This window comes from Canis lupus, chromosome 6, assembly GCF_011100685.1.
Source record: "Canis lupus familiaris isolate Mischka breed German Shepherd chromosome 6, alternate assembly UU_Cfam_GSD_1.0, whole genome shotgun sequence".
Lineage (NCBI taxonomy): Eukaryota > Metazoa > Chordata > Mammalia > Carnivora > Canidae > Canis > Canis lupus.
The window spans coordinates 31,421,789-31,440,028 of record NC_049227.1 but is presented as its reverse complement, the minus strand read 5'-3'; the positions used below and the strand labels follow the sequence as shown (position 1 = coordinate 31,440,028).

At 55.9% G+C, this 18,240-nt stretch overlaps 2 protein-coding genes across 11 annotated transcripts in view; one reads left to right on the top strand and one right to left on the bottom strand.

Moving 5' to 3' along the window:
- The first annotated feature begins 1,283 nt into the window (after positions 1 to 1,283).
- On the top strand, positions 1,284 to 11,180 carry SNN (stannin). 3 transcript variants are annotated; one of them, XM_038540356.1, is made up of 2 exons: positions 1,284 to 1,358; positions 8,199 to 11,180. In XM_038540356.1, the coding sequence occupies exon 2, from the start codon at positions 8,286 to 8,288 to the stop codon at positions 8,547 to 8,549; it is 264 nt and encodes an 87-aa protein (XP_038396284.1). In that variant the 5' UTR covers positions 1,284 to 1,358; positions 8,199 to 8,285; the 3' UTR covers positions 8,550 to 11,180. The 3 variants fall into 3 exon arrangements, with proteins under 3 accessions (XP_038396284.1, XP_038396283.1, XP_038396282.1); XM_038540355.1 differs by lacking the exon at positions 1,284 to 1,358 and adding an exon at positions 1,812 to 1,833; XM_038540354.1 differs by lacking the exon at positions 1,284 to 1,358 and adding an exon at positions 1,910 to 2,038.
- TXNDC11 (thioredoxin domain containing 11) overlaps positions 11,106 to 18,240 on the bottom strand; it is a 65,096-nt gene continuing 57,961 nt past the window's right edge. For 7 of the 8 annotated variants that reach the window (XM_038540347.1, XM_038540346.1, XM_038540353.1 and 4 more), the window contains 2 exons: positions 15,962 to 16,042; positions 11,222 to 11,864 (listed from right to left, as the gene is read on the bottom strand). In XM_038540347.1, the coding sequence (XP_038396275.1) occupies positions 11,222 to 11,864; positions 15,962 to 16,042 (724 nt within the window). Of the gene's footprint in view, positions 11,865 to 15,961; positions 16,043 to 18,240 lie in introns of all 8 variants that reach the window. The other variant, XM_038540344.1, reaches the window with a different exon arrangement.

Below are 18,240 nucleotides of genomic sequence, written 5' to 3'. Positions count from 1 at the left end.
GACCCAGGCCTGGTGGGAGAGACCGACCAAAAGTGAATCACACACCCTCAAAAACGTACCATTTCACAATGCACGGGGAGGGAGAATAATGAAGGGGCCTGCTCTTGGGTGGATACCTGAAAGATGAAGGCAAGAATGTTGCAGCAGGACGAAATGGCACTGGCCAAGGCCTCAGGGCAGGGGGTGCCTGCAGGGAGAGGCCAGCCACCAGCCACGCTGGAGTGGGGACTGTGAGCAGGGCCTGGCCCCTGGCCTGTGAGCTGGGCCCTCCATCTTCTCCCAGAGCCTTTGCTTGGGCCTGAGAAAAACATTTACAAGCAGACACACACTCCAGCTCCCAAGAGGAGGGGCTCCCTACCTGCATCCCTCCTGCCTTCCAAGCCGTGAGCGCCCTGAGGACTTGAAGGACCCTCTGTCACCCCTCCTGTTGCCCCCAGCTGGCCACCAAGGGACTGTCCTCTGGCTGCACTGCCTTCTTGGGTGGACCAGTGCAGATGAGCGCACTAGCAGGCACCTCCGTGTGTGCAGGCAGGCAGACAGGCCTGGCCCCGAATTCGGCCTCCATCACAAGGGGACTGCGGTGCTTCAGCACTTCGGGGCCTCGGGTTCCCCATCCGTAAAATGGGTGAGTCCCTCCTCCGCGGGGTCCAGTCTGTACAATGTGTTGAGCCATTAACACGGGGCGCGGCCTGGGTGGGAGCCGAATCAAGGAGTGAGCACCCTGACTGCGATGGGCCAAGGCGTGCGAAGTGCCTGCAGCCTCCGCTGGCCCCCGAAGGAGAGCTCCGCGGGGCAGGGGCCGTGTGGGTCTTGCTCGGGGCTGTTTGCACAGCCCCCCGCGAACCCGGCACCCGTGGGGGGGGGGGTGCTCCGCAGGGTGAAGGGAACCGACGCACGGATGATGCATGAATGAATGAGAGAGTGAGTGAATGATCTGCTCCTTCCCCAAACCAGGAGGTTCAACGGCAAGGTCTCGCCTCCCTCCTGGCCCCAGGGTGCACGGCGCTCTATGCCTGCCTCAGTTTCCCCTGTGCCTCGGGGCGTGGGAGGGAGGGCTGCAGGGGCCCCTCGCCCCCGGGGCCGCCAGCTGCGCGCAGCCCCCGCCCCGCCGGAGCCGCCCCGGCCCCGCGCGCACGTGACCCGCCTCGGCCGGCCCCGCCCCGCCGTCCCAGCGCGGGCTCCCATTGGCTCCCCGCGCGGGCCACGCCCCCGAGGGGCGGAGCCTGGGTGCCCCGCCCGCCGCAGAGCGGGGCTGCTGCGTCCCGACGGTGCGCGGCGGCCGGACCGGGCGGGCGGGCGGGCGGAGCCGGGCCCGGGGCTGCTGCGGGGCGATCGGCCGGGCTGCGGGCGGCGCCATGGTGAGCGGGGCCGGGCCGGCGGGAGGGGCGGGGGGCGCGCGGGGCGGCGCGGGGCGGCGCGGCCGGGCTGGGGGCGGCGCGGAGGGGGTGCTCCCCGCGGCGGGGGAGGGGCGGCCCGGGCGGGGGCGCGGCGGGGGCAGGTCGCGCGGGGGCCGCGCCCGCGGGCGGGGGTTCTTTGTCCGCTGCGCTGCGGCGAGATCGGGACAAAGGAGGCGGCGGCGGGCGGCGGCGGGCGGCGGCGGGCGGCGGCCGCTTGGCGGGGGGCGGGCGTCCCCCCTCCCCGGGCCTCCGCACGCCGCAGCCCGCAGTTCCGCGCCCCCGGCCGGCCGCCGGGTTCCTCGGGGCGCCTCGGGATGTTTAAATTAACGGAGGAGGCGGGCGTCCTAGCTTCCTCCGGGGCGGTCCGCCCCCCGCCCCGCCGCCGAGGGCTCCGCGGGCTCCGGGTGGGAGTGCGGGGCCTGCGCCCATCTCGCAGGTGCGGAGACTGAGGACGGGCCGCCGAGTTCCGTCGGCGGTGACTGCGCGGCGTGGGCACGACTGGGTGTCGCGGTTCCCCGTCCCCCCGCCCGCCCCAGTCGGGCCGACTGGAGTTGCTCTTCCAGCTGCCGCCCCGGGGGGCCGGGCCCCTTCCTCCCGCCCTCCAGCGTCAGAGTGGGGGAGACGGCGTCGCCTGGCAGAGGGTGAGAGGAGAGGGCGCTGGAGCTCGCCTGGCGCCGCGCCTGCTCGTCGCCCGCGCTCGGCACGCGGTAGCTGCCCGGCGCCTGTCATCCGTGTGTCCCCAGCATGAGCCCTTGTCCCTGCGGGGCCGCCCTGGGGTTCACCTGGCCCCTGAGCCTCAGGCAGGGGAGTGGGGCGCTGCGGGGTCGAGAATGTGACACTTCTGTGCCAGGGTTGACATCTGGGATGCGGGATCCGGGCTGCTTTGGGTTGGATTCCTGCTGCGGCTACTTTTGAGCTGTGCGACCTTGGGCAGTTGGCTCGACTTCTCTGAGCCGCAGATCCCTTATCTGCAGAGTGGGCGTAGTAATGACACTAGGGTTGCTTTGAGGCGGAAAGGAGAGAGGGCCTGTGGGAAGTGTTGAGCTGCCGGGTGTCTGGAATCCTCCGCAACTTTCGTCAGGCATCTACTGTTATTACCAAAGTTGTTTGGCCAAGTGGGGCTGACCCTGTGAGAGTGACCAGTGGTTGATTCACAGGGTGGGTCATGAGCCTCAGGCTGGGGCCCCAAGAGACCCAGCCTGAGCTTGGGGCAGTCCCTGGGCTAAGTGCACCAGCTTCCTCTTCTGCCCCCAGGGAACCCAGGGAGTTCTGGTGCAAGCTTCCTCTTCTAGAGGATGGGGTGTGATTGGGTGGGCGAGGGGAGGCTGAGATGGCACCAGCTACGTGGAACGCTTAGTTTCCCATTGGCATCCCTGCCCTGCTGTTCTTGGTCCTGGTTTTTGGAGGGCAGGAGCCTTGTGACATGCGTCCCTGGGTCCCAGTGCCTGCTTGGGCCTGGCGCAGAGTAGATGTTTCACCTGTGTCCCAACTGTGGCCACCAGTGCCCTGTCCTCCATATACCATCCTACGTTCCTAATCAGAAACTAGGCAGCAGACGTTTCTGGTTTGTGAACTGCAGTCCCCTGAAGAGGCTGAGTCCGGCTTGTTGGCACACCTTGCAGGTGGCTTTGTTGCCCAAGGGCATGGCTTAACCCCTAGCGGCGCTCCTGCAAGCCCCCTGCCCCATCCCACCCCAGGTGGAGGGGTTGGCCCCCGATAAGCAGGAGGGTGGGGGTGGCAAGCTGGTGTCCTGCTGGGCGTGGTGACACCCATGATATGCTCAGTTAAGCGAGAAGAAGGTGGCAGGTGTCCTTGAGGGAGAGGCTATTTGTGGTGTCAGCCCGGACCAGGCTGCCTACCCTCCTGGGAGGTGGGTCCTTGGTGGAAGGCGGAGGTGATACTGAGGGCTCACTGTCCTCCCTCGGGCACCAAGAAAGGCGTAGTGCCTGGTGATGGTGCAAACCCAGTGGCCCCTTGGCCTTTCCGTTTCCACATTTCTTATCACTGCTCATCCTCCCCACGGTCTGGCTGCTGAGGTCAGGACCTCATTCCCGTTTTGCACACTGCGACTCTGCCGTTTAGGAGCAGTTTGCTTGGTTGGCTAGGTCAGAACAGCTCCCAGTAGGGGCGGGAGGATGGCGGGGATTTGAATCTGCTCTGCCACTAGCTGTGGTCCGCCTGGGCCCAAGTGTGTAAAGTCACCCGTGGCCTGGGGCTAACTAGGGCTCACTTTGGGGGCCTCACAAAGAGGCAGGTAACTGGAACCCAGCGTTACACTGGGGAAGACCTAAACCATGAACTCTGAGGGACAGCAGGACAGTGGAAGGCGTCTACCCGCAACTGTCCTTTTGAACCCACCAGGGGGCAAGGGGGCAGGGAGTGGGGAGCTCCGAGGGCGCCCACGGACTGGCGAAGCTAGGCTTTAGAGCTTGTTTTTTCCAGGAGCTGTGGGTGAGATCTGAGGGCCAGGGCCACGGAGCGGGAGGGTGGAGGATTGGTCCTATATGTTTTGGGGGATCCCAATGCCAGCCCTTGTCCTGACTGAGGGAGCTGGCAAGGTGATGCTACAGAGGTTGGGCTGGGGAAGGATGCCCTGTCGCCCACCCCCAGAGCACCCAGAGCCTGCAGGCGCCTGGCTGGGCTCTGACCACCAGGTGGGCCTGCCCTCTGCACTTGGAAGACCCCTTCTTTTGATCTCTGGGCCCCAGGTAGGGTCAGGTCCTGCATGCTGGCTCCTCACTCGGGCAGTCCACTCAAACTCGTGCCTCAGTTGCTAATATGGAACCCAGAGCTGTGAGCAGTGTGAGCCGCAGGGTTGTTGGGAGGATGAAACAATTGTATGGAATGAGTGTTAAACTACTTAGGTAATTGTTCTGGGGTGGGGGTGAGGGTGCAGGTTTCCCAGGTGCCATCCTGGGCGTCAACCCAGCCCAGGTGTGGCCCTTCCTGGATCAGGGTGAAGGGTCAGCTGACCTGCAGGAGATACCTTGGCTCAGAAGGGCAGGAGGGAAGCCAGGGGAGGCAAAGCAAGCAGGTAGCGTCCAGCCCAGGACACCGGGGCTCAGGGAAAACCAGCCAGTTGCCATCACGCTTCACATTCCCTTTGGGCTCTGATTCTCTGTGGCTTCCTCCCCTCCCTGCCCCCCAGCATGTGGAGACAGTTGCCCCTTCAGGTCTCAGGCCTGCTGGGAATCCGCCTGCCCTCACACACTCAGGATGCCAGCTTCCTGGGGTCTCTTGGGGCAGGTGGGGGGACCCACGTGGAGGGTCCCGGGAGTGGCTTTGGGTTGGAGAGCTGGCTCAGGGGTGGGGGCTGCAGACCATGATCCCCATGAGGGCAGGGTCTCTGGGCTTGGAACACATTTATTGAGCACCTGCTGTGTGCTGATAAAGGGCTGGGGATCCATGGTGGGCCAGAGGGACAGTGCCCTCCTCTTACAGATTCAGAGTCCACCAAGGCAACAGCAGCCAAGGAAGCATGTTCTCGACCTGAGAGAACTTCAGGTAGCAGAGAGCACTAGGGAATAAAATGAAGCCGTGCAATGCAAGGCAGTGGCAAGTGTGGGGTGGTGGCGCATCTGGAGCCGGGGTGGTCTGGGAAGGTGTCCTCCCAGAGGCACCCACAGAGAAAGTCCCAAATAACAGAAAGGAGCCAGCCAGTCATGAGACAGAGAAGAACATTCCAGGTAGAAGGAACAGAAAGTTCAGAGGCCTTGAGGTGGGAAGGCGGGGAGGGTGCGAAGAAGCCTGGGGAGGCTGGGAGTTTTGATTCTCTGCTGATGCCAGGAAGGGTTCTGAGCAGTGGATGATGTGAGCAGAGTTTTTAAACTGTCATTTCTCAGGAAATACCTGCTGCGTGAATGCAGGGACAAACAAATGCACTGGGGGCGGGGGGGGGGGGGGGGGGGGGGGGGGAGGGCGCCAGCGAGCACAGCCAGGCATGCCCATGGCTTGGTCACCTGGCTCTGTGCACTTGGTGGGGGGGTCCTCCTGGCCTGGCCCCGGGACAGCAGACAGGGTTTTGAGGTCACCAGTCCTCTCAAAGGGTCCCTTTGAGCTAGAGCGGCCCCTGCCTGAGTTTCCCCATCAGGACCACTCGGCTCCCTCCCGGACTGGTGAGGCTCCCAGGCAGGTTTGTCCCCCGGGGACACCCCCCCCTCAGGGCTTGCTTGCATTGTTTGATTTCCTACTTCCTGCCCCCAAACACACACATACTTCCCGTTCTGAATTGATACTGCGTTTCCTTCCTATCCAGGGGCCTGGTAGGAGGGCAGGCACCCCAGCAGGCACTGGACCCAAGAAGTCCAGGGGGAGGGACAAGGCAGGCGAGTGTTCTCCCTCGTGCGGAGAGCAGGGGGTTGGGGACAGGTTCACCCCACACAGCTTGTGGGCCATCGAGGGGTAGAGAGGAGACCTGTCCTGTCTGGAGGCCCGAGGGGACAGGCCAAGAGGGGTGGGGGGAGTTGATGGCAGCCCTGGAGGTGCCAGGGAAGAGGCCAGGATAGGCTGTGCACTTGGCAGCACGCAAGTGTGCAGGGCCCTTCCTGGAGCCTGATGGGGGAGGCAGGTGCCAACCAGATGGCCGTGCTGTGGAAGCCAGGGTTGCACTGAGGCAAGGGCCCTGAGGGCGCAGGTGCAATTGCAGGACGAGACCTTCCTGGGCTGCGGGGCCTGGAAGGCATCCCTCCCTGAGCTGGACTGACCACCCTCCACACTGTTGATATTTGGGGCCGGATCCCTGTTAGTGGGGGCTGTCCCCTGCACCACGGGATGTTTAGCACATCCTTGGTCTCTGTCCACTCCATACCAGCAGAACCTCTCACTGTCAGCCGTGACAACAAAAATGTCTCCATACATTACCAGATGTCCCCTGGGAGGCTTAGTCACCCTGGCTGGGAACCCTTGAGCAGGGTGAGGGGAGCAGAGCGGCGGGGCAGAGAGACCTGCCTGGCGAAAGGCCTGGAGGTCAGAGGCGGCAGGGTCAGTGTGGCTGGGGAGAAGCCGGGCCTGGGGACGCCTCGGTCAGGCCCTGTAGGTCCCCGGGAGGACTTGGGCTTCTCCTCTGGGTGACGGGGGCATCGGCTGCAGTGGACCCACACAGGGGGGCCAGGGAGCCTGCCGAGAGTGGCAGCGGCAGCCTGACCCTGCAGTTGGAAAGAAGGGGGATCGCCCCCCCTCCTGCCCAGGGCACCTCTGCGGATGTGGGCACGGGTGGCAGGGCCATCCTGGGGGGAGTGGCGCTGGTCCCTGGACAGACTCCAGGGGCGTGGACGTAGCTGCCTTTGACCTTCAGGCACGCCTGGACTTGGATGGGCCGGGAGTCTCCTCGAGTCTCCTCGGTGTGGGTAAGAATCACTTCTAATTAAGGCCGTTATTGCTCAAGGACGGCAGGTTCCATCCTGTCGGGAGGGAAAACCTTCCCTTCCAACGCTGCCTCCCTGTGTTAACGTCCACCTTTCCGGGGAGCTGAATACAGCGGCCAGCCCTTACTGAGCGCCGAGGGTGGCACCGGATTCTCCAACACGCGGGGGGCCTCGGCTTCTCCAACACGCGGGGGCTCGTTACTGTTATTTGCTTCATTTTTGGAGAGGAGACGTTGCAAGGGGCAGGGTCTTGGGACCCGGGGAGCCTGCTAGCTTGGGCACCTCCAGCCTCAGCGAGTGGTCACCTAGAGAGTCGGGGTTTCTTCTCCCTGCTGCGCTTCCCACCGCTGGCTGGCTCGCCTTCACCCCTCAGCAGCAACAGAGGAGGGCTCTGAGGCTCAGCGAGCTGCAGGGGCTTGTGTGAGGTTGGCAGCGGCCAGGAGGTGGTGGTCCAGCGTGCCCTCCTGGCCCCCACCCACCAGCTGATGCTCCGGCCACCCACCGCCCTCCGCCCCTGCACTTGCCAGCAGGCCCTCTCCTGCCATTCCCCAGCCAGAATGCTTCTCCCTGGGGCCTGGCTCTTCCTGCTGGCTCAGCGTCGGCCTTACCTCCCTGGGCATTGCCTGCCCTGCCCGACGTAGCATCCTGGCACCCAGTCCCGTGTTCCTGGCACGGCCCTCATGCATTTGTAGTGAGAGGCGCTGGTGCGGGGAGCTGTCTGCAGTCTGGGTCCTGGACCTGGGGGCTGAGCTCGCTGCGGGAGGGTAGGTCTGTCCCCTCATGCTTGTCCTCCCTGAGGCTGTCCTGAGCACCTCCACGTTCCAGGACCGGGGCTGCTGAGCACTCTTTGCAGGCTGGTCACCGTTCCCTTGTGGACAAAGGCTGTCTTCTGCTGCACCCTCTCCCAGGTGTTCCGGAGGACCCAGCTGAGTTGCATCTGTCGCGTGGTTGAGAAAGGGACTCAGTCATTTCCCTGCTTCCTGTCCCTTTGTGTCTGGCCGTCACAAAGTACTGGCTCCTCTCGGTCCCTGAGTGGTTACCGAACACCTACCAACACAGGGCCTTCAGAACATTCACCTTAAACAGACCCTCTTCCAGCTTCCAGTGGGGTGCAGGGCATGGGCCCCCTTCCCTGCTTCTTGGTTGAGTGGGGAGAGGGGCTCCCGTCTGGCAGCAGGAGCACTGATGGTGTCCAGGGTAGGACGTGGAAGGGGGTAGTGTGAGCGAAGACAACGCTCATGACGTCACAAGCTACGAACAGCGAGAGCCCACCAGTGTGCTTTCCACCAGGATGAGGGCGGGATGGTCAGGCTTAAGACCTGATTAAAAACAGACCCTTCGGGCGAGGCCATCGCCTGCCCCCGGCCACCCCCGAGGCGGTGAGCTGTCAGGGCCCTGTGGGGTCCCCAGGGGCGCCTCACGCTGCTTTGTCTTTCAGGGCTCTCGTGTCCAGCCTGAGTTCCAGCCTCGCTGAGCAGACTGCCCCACGAGCTTCCTCCTGCGGAAGCCCCCTCAGGCGCTGACCATGTCTATAATGGACCACAGCCCCACCACGGGTGTGGTCACGGTCATCGTCATCCTCATCGCCATTGCGGCCCTGGGGGCCTTGATCCTGGGCTGCTGGTGCTACCTGCGGCTGCAGCGCATCAGCCAGTCGGAAGACGAGGAGAGCATCGTGGGGGATGGCGAGACCAAGGAGCCCTTCCTGCTGGTGCAATACTCCGCCAAGGGACCGTGCGTGGAGCGGAAGGCCAAGCTGACCCCGAATGGTCCAGAAGTCCACGGCTGAGCTGGGATGCCGGGGCCCCGACCCCGAGGCCTGTGTGCAGCCCCCTGAGAGGCAGGGGAGGGGCAAAACCACAGATGCGCTTGCTAAGGAAGGCTTGACACTTGCCAGCATGGCCTCGCTGGGCTTCATCACCGCCTGCACGGACTCCCGAGATCTTGGCTGTCCTTAGCCAGAACACGGTGGCCCTGGGCCTCCCCCTGGCCTCCTGGTGGGACTGCCCATTGCAGGCAGTGGGCAGGCCTGACCTTGCTGGGGCTCACAACCCCGTAGTGCTTTTGTTACTTGAATGTTTAGCTGAGCCTGTTTTTGATGGAGCTACTACTGTAACGTGTGAACTCACAAACCTGTGAACTGTAAATAGGCCCCGGAAGCATGTGCTTAAGCCTTTTTTGCTGATTTTTTAAAAATACCGTGTAGAGCACATGGGACTGGCTGTAGTAATAAGCTGACTCAAGGCTACGGGGGCGTGTCTTAGACATGGAAGGCCCACGCTGCCCTTGGCAGGGACCTCTAATATACCTGTGTGTGTAGGCAGAGGACGTGACCTGTCTTAAGGCTCATGGCTCACCAGCTGGGGTGCTTTGGTGATTTCTGCTTGGTTAGCGGTGGATGGAAGAACCATGCCCCCTTCTCTTTGGGTCGCTAAATGCCAGTTCCTGTTGAGAGTGGAGTTATTGCAAGGAAGCCACCGCCACTGCCTGAGAGCCGGTGAAGGACGCGTCAGGGCGCGCTGACGCGCGTCCCGAGGGCTGCCAGGCGGCCTGGTGGCAGAGCAGTTTCATGAGCATGCTGAGCACTCCCCTGCTGCTGTCCTCACCCAGCATTACTTGGCATAGGCTTTTGCTACAAACACCACAGCCTGTGGCGGCTACCTTTTATCTGAAACCCAGCTGGCCCAGGAAAGAGGAAATTGTGGGTCTTGTTTGTTGTATTTAATACTTTCTGCACTGGAGGGGTGGGGGAGGGGACTTTGAGGGTCCCCCCCTCCTCCTTTTCACACACACGTTTTCTCTCTTCTCTGAGCACCACCCACCTGCTGGGGAGGGGACTTCACTTTCCCCTGTGACCCTGCTCTAAGAGCCCCCAAGTGCATGAGCACCCTGAGTGGGCCCCCCCCTCCGGGGGAGGGTGCGACGGGGAGAGGGAATTTCCGGTTCAGGATGAGGTTTTCACGAAGACCGAGAGGAGCTGGTGGCTGTCGGGCCAGCACCCCCACAATCTGCATCTCCAAGGTCTCCCTTGTGTATCACTTCAGCGAGCTCGCTGAGATTATTGATCCCACCACCATGAGCACGTTCCCCACTACTGTGATTCAAACGTGACTTGTGTTGGCATCCGTGGTAATAAACTGGGGACCAACCCCAGGCTGAACCACGGAGCGCTGGTCAGGGTGCCGGCGGCTCCTCGGGCCCCACTCAAGTCTCTAACAAGCATGTTGAACTAATGATCTGCTTCCTGGAACCTGGAGGAGCGAGCTTAGGGAACACTTCCTTTTAGCAGCACACCCTTAAATTGGGGGTCAAACACGAAGTATTAGCTTGGGGGTTGGGAGAAGCACAGCTCTGTAACTGGGTGGTAGCTGGGTAGCCCATAGGAGATGCCCCAGGGGGTACTGAGGAGCCTCTGCAAGGCAACTGGGCTTTATTTAGTACCGGAGAGCTGCCCTTGGCCCCTAAATGATCTCTCCTGGAGATCCTCCGAGGCCCCGCAGGCTGGAGGGGGCCACCGCTTTCAAGGGTGCCCTGTGGAAGATTGAAGAGAAGGCTGGGTTTCTGATGACGGGCTCTGGAGACCAGTGTACAAGGTGTAAGGGGTGTCTGACCCATTCCGCTTGCATCTCAGAACTTCCAGGCTTTCTACCTCTACTTTTCCGCAGCCAGCAGCATACACTCAGGCTGTCTTCACCCGGGGAACCGGGGGACCCTGCAGGGCTCACCCTGAACACGACCGCTTGCCTGTCAGACTTGCCCTGAGGTTTTCACGGGGCTGATGAAGTTCTGGTTTTGAAATGATGAACCCTCACTTTCTCCTGGGTTTCGCTCCTGGAGGTTCCTCGTCCCACCTATGCCCCGGTGGCCAGGAGCAACATCTTTACAGTCGCAGTGCCCAGTGCCGGGTCAGGGTCGTGGGCGCAGGGGGCACTGCTGGGGGTGTCTGCGAGGCAACTGGGTGTGCCTGGGGAGGCCGAGAAAACCACATAATAGCTCTCACTGTTCCTATTTATCAATAGCTACTTTTTTTAGCATAGATGCCAGGGCCGCACACTCACATGGCTTAGTTCTGACCTGTCGTTGAATTCTTTCTGAATAGACCAACTGTTGTGTTCTGGTCCTCTGACGGGTCAGTCAGGAAATCAGCCTTTCATCCTGCATGGCATCACAGAAGCAACAGGAGGGGGATGGGAGGGAACTCTGACACTGAGCCACTAAAACACGGACTAACTTTTCAGACAAATGTTCAAATGGACTGTGCTACTGTTTGTCTCAAGCTACCAAGTTTGTGCAATAAGTGGAAGGGATGTCATCCCTGTTCAATAAAAGCTGAATGACATTCAAGTTGATTTTCTAGACCACTGAGAAAATCTTTATTTACAATAAATTTCAATAAAATTTGCATAAATATATTCCCAAAGTACAGTTTCCATCTCTGATTTCTTCATGTCATTGTAAAAGTTAGTCTGTCCTGTTCTCATTGCTCCTTTCAGACGCCAGCGTGGAGCTGCTGTTGGAAGGCGGGGGGCTGCCGCCAGGTAGCCGGGGGACACCCGAAGGGTTGGGGTGGCCAGAGCCTGCCTCTTTGTGGGGAGTGAGGTTTTCGGCTCCATCCTTGCCCTCCAGCTTCCGTTCCATGGTCGCCACCAAGATCTTGAGCCACGTGTTCTCAGTGAGGAGGTTTTCCGAGGCATCGGCCAGCTCCTGGAGCTTCTGGGCCACCTCCTCAAGCTCGTGGGTTTTCTGCTCATACAGGGTCTGCAGCTGCTCGCTGTGTAGCTGAAGCAGGCTGTGCTGCTTCTCCAGGGTCTGCTTCTGCCGGAGCAGCCGGTGCTCGTCCCTGCGCGCACTGGACAGCTGGGCCTCCACCTGCACTTGTGCTCTCTGAAGGGTGCTGATCTCCGCCCTCAGTTTCTGGATCTCTCTCTCCAAATGGGAGATGTGCCCCTGCTGGAAGACTGCCTCGCTCTGAAGACACTCTTTGGTAGGAGGGTTAGCTAAGTTCTGGGGGGTAGAAGCAGGGTCTGAGTGATGCAAAATGAACCTCAGCAGGTTGGGAAGGGTGACAGGAAGGTCTTCAGGGTATTTCACACTACGGTCCTTTCTGGAGAGAAAGGGAAAGGAGTCAAAGGTGAGAATCCCATCAACATTCTTAGTCCAAACCACACTGCTACCAAAGGCCAGGCTGCTTGCTTCCCAGCAAAAGACATTGAGGATTTTGCTTAATACGAGTCAGCCAGGAAAAGGTTTCTGGGCAAAAACTCTTCTACAAAGCTGAGGATGTCCCATATGCTCATTTTGTAATTAAGGTGACTTCTCCCAAATGTGTGTCTGCTTCTAAGGACAAAGAGCTCAGTTTCTGAGAACAACCTTCCAAGAAAGACAAGCAGCTCCCAGGCCTTATGGCAGGGCTGGAGGGCACTGGCAGCACGTGGACAGAGGGGACTCTGTGAGCTCTGAGAGGCCCAGTGGTGTGTAAGGAAGGACATGCTGGGGCAGGACGTCACCTGTGTCACTCCGTGGCCATCCACAATGCTTGGTGCAATAAGAAAGACGGAACACTCAGCCGGATTTCTTCAGCTGGCATTTATTACACATTATGCAAGGCACAAGTTCTTAAGAGAGGGTAACTATACCCCCCCACCCAGGGCATCTGGCAACATCTGGAGACATTTTTATTACCACAATGGGGAAGGTACCACTCAAGCCCTGACCCCTGACAAGAACACCAACCACAGGACTCTGAGAAGTTAAGGCTGCCCTGCTCTGAGAACACAGAATAAGGAAGGAAAGTGACATATGAAGGGGGTTCCCCCAAAGCTTTGATGCAAGCCCTGATGTACAAAATTCCTTTTTAGAAATTGTCAACTGTATGATGACCAAAATTTGTATCACATCTAAGGGCCCCAGAGGCACCTGCCGTGCAGACTCACAAGGCTCCACTCGCTGTCACAAGCGCCCAGACGAGTGACCCCCTTGAGCCCCTGCACTGCCTCATCTATAAAAGGAGTAATAAGAGCATCACTGCTCTCAGGGGACTGCTGTATGGATGGCATGAGCTACCTGACTGCTGAGTGTTAGCCTAAAAACAATCATATTATTCTGTGGTATTCTCAGAAACCACTCATTAAAAGCTTACACACACTTTCCACACACAAAACCAGTGGTCAAATATCTAAGAAAAGACAAAAGGTATTCTTTTGTGGGCGGGTAGCTCTTTCCCAATGAAATAAAAATCACAGGAAAAAAAAAATCACATATGCCCCATTTTATACATTTACAGAGACTTTCAAATGAATGGAATAGTCAGGTATTTGCAGTAAGTTTATAACCACACACCCCACCCTTTAAAGCATGGTTTTCTTAACATAGAGAAGTGTGCTTCAAGTGGGGCCTCCCAGTCATTCAACAGATGACTAAAAAACCTCCTGGCCCCCATGAAGCGTGGGCAACAAAGGACAAGAGGAGGCTGGCTCTGCCACTAAGATATGCAATGCCAACCTGGTCTTGCAGGATAGAGTAACTGTGAAAGACCCCAGGAGAGAGCTGCCTAGGTACCGAAGTATGTGGGGGAGACGTTTACATTACAGAGAATGACACCTGTAAGGATGCTATTTTAGAGACAGATCCCTGGAGCAATCTCTGTGAATCTACCAAACGGGTGTGCTAAACGGCTTTCCAACTTTTTGGAAGTAACAAGGACACAAGCTGTGAACAAACTTCCAAAAACGAATTATTTTGAAAGCGTTGTAGTAAAAGGTCCCAAAGTTTGACTCCACTCTAAATTCATTAGAAGTGTGTTCACACACTTCTAACACCTAAACAGCTAAATAAAAACATGACACGGGATCCCTGGGTGGCTCAGCAGTTGAGCGTCTGCCTTCAGCCCAGGGCGTGATCCTGGCATCCCGGGATCGAGTCCCACATCAGGCTCCCTGCATTGGAGCCCGCTTCTCCCTCTGCCTGTGTCTCTGCCCCCACCCTCTCTCTGCCTCTCTCATGAATAAATAAAATCTTTAAAAAAAATTAAAAAAAAAAAAAAAAACCAAAAACATGACAGGGTATAAGGTCTCTACTCTGAAAGAGGAGGTAGGATACTGAGGATACTAAGGGCAGGCTGCTCCTCTACAGAAGTGAGGCCCTCCCCAGGGCACACACTACAGTAAGCCAGCTGGGTCCTCACCCAGGCCCGTGCCAGAGCACCTGAATTTGGAAATGTCACGCAAGGAAGAGTGGCTCTCAGACACCCCTGCGCAGGAATGCCGCCTCTGCCAGGGAGAGGAGGGTCACACGATGGGGGAGGACAAGCTCTTTCATGTAGTTTCTCTCTTCAATGACTATAAAATATGTGCTCACTGGAGACCAATTGCAAGACAAACAAGAGGCATCCCTCACATCACCTGTAATCCTCCTCCAAAATAACTGTCTACATCTTGCTACTTACTGCACACACTTTAACCTAGCACATTTGTGAACTTATGTCTCATTAAAATATATATTTATAGTCTCTTCACCAAAAATAATATAAACATATGCATCATGAAAAAATCCTTTTCATTTTCTCTCTTGCGCCTGCTCTTGGCCCATTTACACCTTCTGAGTATACCAAACGTTCAACTTGGACCAGCTGACAAGGAGCTCACTTCATTTCTGACCACTCTTTATTTTTAGGAAATAAGAAAAATTCTATTCCTGAGTGGCAAGGCTTTGGTTTCCCAAGCTCTCTGTATTAACAAGGAGCTGGACACTCTTCTTATATCTAGTATTTACATTCTTGACTTTCCAATGGTGAGGGGGCTGCAGGGAGCACTGTTGCACATGCCCAAGGTGACAACATCAAGCAACTCTCTAATTAAAGCTCAGTCCTCCCCACACAGCCCAACTCAGTCTCCCAAGCACACAATTCTGTGTGTCTTGTGCTGGGTGTTAGAACTTTATCACTTTCCTAAACCATGTCTGAAATTCCAAAACCATGCTTCATTCAACTTCATGTCCAACCTCCATCCCACAGAGATGAAATTGCTAGTGTTACTATCCAGGATTCCTTGGCTGTGTGGCACTTTAAATGCTTAGAAGGAAAAAGGTTCATCAGGACAGTTAGCAGAACAGGATGAGTCACACTCTGTTTTTAGTATGTGATGTGACAGGACCCTACTACCCCAGGAAGTATTCCAGCAAAAATTCCTTGAGATAAAGAGGAAAAAACAAGGAAATGATTCAGTCCCCATGAAGGAAGCACTCTCTTAGAGAAAAAGAAAGTATGGCAGTGGCTGCAGTGAACAATAGAAGTGAGTGCAGGAAATGAGAACCAGAGACATCCTATGTATGACTTAGGAACCTCACTAAAATAATCCTGCAAACGCTTCTCCCTGGAAAGATACGGTCAGAGCTGCGTGACTGGTCCCTGAGGACCCGTCCTTCTACAAACAAAGGGAATCTTTTTAAAAAGGGGACAGAACATTTGGTTTATCAAGCTTTCAAAGGCCAAGAGTTAATTTCCCTTTTAGCAAAACATCCGCATCCAACACTTACTAATTGCCAAGTTAGGCTGTCCCTTTGCTGATGTCCCATCCCCGTCTGCTGGGCTTTCAGGGTAGGTGCTGTCATCACGGAACTTAGAGTCCACTTAGACAAATGTGGAGACATCAAGGTGAACTCCCCAGGGCGGATGTTCACAGATGTTTGCGTAAGTGGGGAGAAGGCGCCTAGAATCCCAGGATGGGGTGCAGTGGGGAGGAGAGACTCCATTTCCAACTTGCACAAGAGGGACAAGGCAGTCACCAGCAGGACTCCATGGAAAATGACAAACATGCGAGCCTGAGGCAGGCAGGGCCTGATATCCGGGAGGCCCAACGGATGAGCTACCGTCACCTGGCCCACGTGAATGCAGCTCTTTGCTTTCCAGCCACTGTACGCTCACAAGGCCAAGAAGGCACACCAGCTCTGATTGCCACATTCATGTTCGTGAGTGCCCCACACTCTGGGAGGGGCAAAGTTTTCACCAAAACCTCATGTGACCTTGTGATACCAAAGCTCTTTTACCCTTAGTCCCTAATGGCACATTTTGAGCAATGTATTTTATTTAAAATAATTTAGTAATAGCTAATGATCTGCATTTCACTTCTGTAAAGTACCTTAAACTCATTTCATTTTCGGCAAAAGGATCCCATCTGCCCAAATATTGAAAAAACTCAGCATTACCTGTTGCAGGGAAAAAATAAAACAGTAGGAAGACGGTCGACCATAAATTCCCATGGAAGGTCATTCTGAGATACATCAATCCTGGCAAAGGGAAAGATGAGAAAAAGTTAAAGATCAGTCCAGGACACTCCCAACGTGAAAGAACCTTCCCTGATAACGAAGAGCCTGGAGCATTTTCTGTGGCCCCACTGATCAGCTCCTCTTAGAGCACTACCAACGCAAGCTGGCTGCAACTCAGGCAAGAAGAACCGATTCTTCCAGAACATGCCACTTTCCACTCAATTTACGGAGCGGAAGTGACATATCCTGTGAGTAAGTATGAACTTTCCCAAAAAGCTCACTGACATCTCCGGGGGCTGTCTACCCACCTGATGGAGTCGGGTCAAGTACTTTAATCCCCAAATTCGCTCTGGAAAAAGGGAATCATTGTCCAAAATACATCAAGCCTCTGAAGACATAAGAAAGTTAGAAAATAAAGCTTATACTCTATTTTATATTTATGTTTTGTATATCTGGATGGAGGCTACAAAACATGGACTGTTTTGTATATCTGGATGGAGGCTACAAAACATGGACTTTCTTAGCAGATCTTAGATTAATTTTCTAATACAGAAAATGACATCTGTGCTAAATTACCCAACCTGTGCTTTTTTACTATTGAAGTAGCGGCCCCTCCTGCAGCCGGCACTCAGCTAAGCGTGTAGTCATTAGTCCATCGAGATGTCCCATTTGCAAGAATTAGTAGGATTGGAGTAAATAAAGTTATGACCCTGAGCCCCCCACCCCAGCCCGCAAGTCTTGCTCAAATGGTTCAAAAACAAAACACATCCTAGAAGAGGGGAGCAGACCAAGTGGAGGACCACTTGGCCAGGAGGTTCCGATGTCAATCATCAAAAACAATGCACACAAAAGATGGCAATTTTTTGAATCACTAACTTGAAACAAGCTTTCAGAAAGTATAATGGGGGATGGGAGTGAATCAGTGTGATGCATTTGTCCAGAAGGATGACCAAATTATAATGGTTTTACACAATTTAACAAAACAGGACTCCTGCCTCTGCCTGGGACAGCCTACTTAAAACATCAGGGTTCTGTTTTCTAAATAAGTGGTTATTGAACGCTTTAGTCTATCATCAAATACTTTTTTTCTCCTGAGTTTTACTTCAGAAAAAATGTACAATCAGAAGAAAAACATGATCATAAACCTCCACTCAGAATTCCACTGGGCTAATCAGGACTTTCTTTCTGGGATTCTTATTCGAGCGTGGTGTAGACGCCTACATATTGTGGAGAGCGGCATCCGTACATCTCACATGTGATTCAACTAATTATATGAAAAGCATTGTTCTAATAAATGGGTAAAAATCCCTTCAAACTCCAGTCACAATTTACTTAGGCACTGCTCTCCTGGTGGACATAAATCACGCTACAGTGACAGCTCACGCTTCTCTCCAAGTCCCAGTTCCTTAATTCCCCAAAGTGAAATTAACTGGGGCAAAAATGCATAACTATTTTTGTGCTTTCTTACAAATGTTGCTAACATGCTTTCCAAAAAGGTTCCACCCAATTCACTTATCCTATGACCTACTTCTGACTGTGCCAATTTCATTTGACTCTATCAACACAAGACTCCCGTCACTTAACAGCACCTATAAGTGTAAATGATACTGTTATTGTTTTAATTTACACTGACTAGACTGTACTCTCCCTACTTATGTATTTACACTCTCCTCCTCCAGGAGAATCCTACTCCTCACCTCTCTTCTTCACCCAGGAGTCCCTCCCAGCTGTGTCTCCCCCTGCGCCCCAGGTGGTTTTTCACTGTGGTAATATACACACAAAATGTCCCAGCCTGACCATTTCTGAGCGCACTGCTCAGCAGCATGAAGTGCACCCATGATGCTGTGCGGCCATCACCCCACCCGCCTCCACAACGGTTTCTTCATCCTACAAAACACAGACTCTCTCTCCATTCAACAGCTCCCCACTCTCCACTCCCCCCGCACCCACCATCTACTTTGATTCTGTGAATCTGACACGCTTGGGTGCCTCACATCACACAGTACGCATCCCTTTGTACTGCATTTAACACTGAGTCCTCAAAGGTTATACATGTTGTCAGGTGTCAGAATGTCCCTCCTTTTTAAGGCTAAAGAACACTTCCCTGTGTGGACAGACCACATTCCCCTCTCGGCAGTTCCTTAAACCCCTATTCTTTCTCAGGGTCTGGAGTTGGGAGTCCTGTCCTTCACTGACAGGCTATGTGACTCTGGGCAAGT

Excerpts from the sequence above, each read along its gene's own strand:
- SNN (XM_038540356.1), top strand. The coding sequence starts at position 8,286 with ATGTCTATAATGGACCACAGCCCCACCACGGGTGTGGTCACGGTCATC.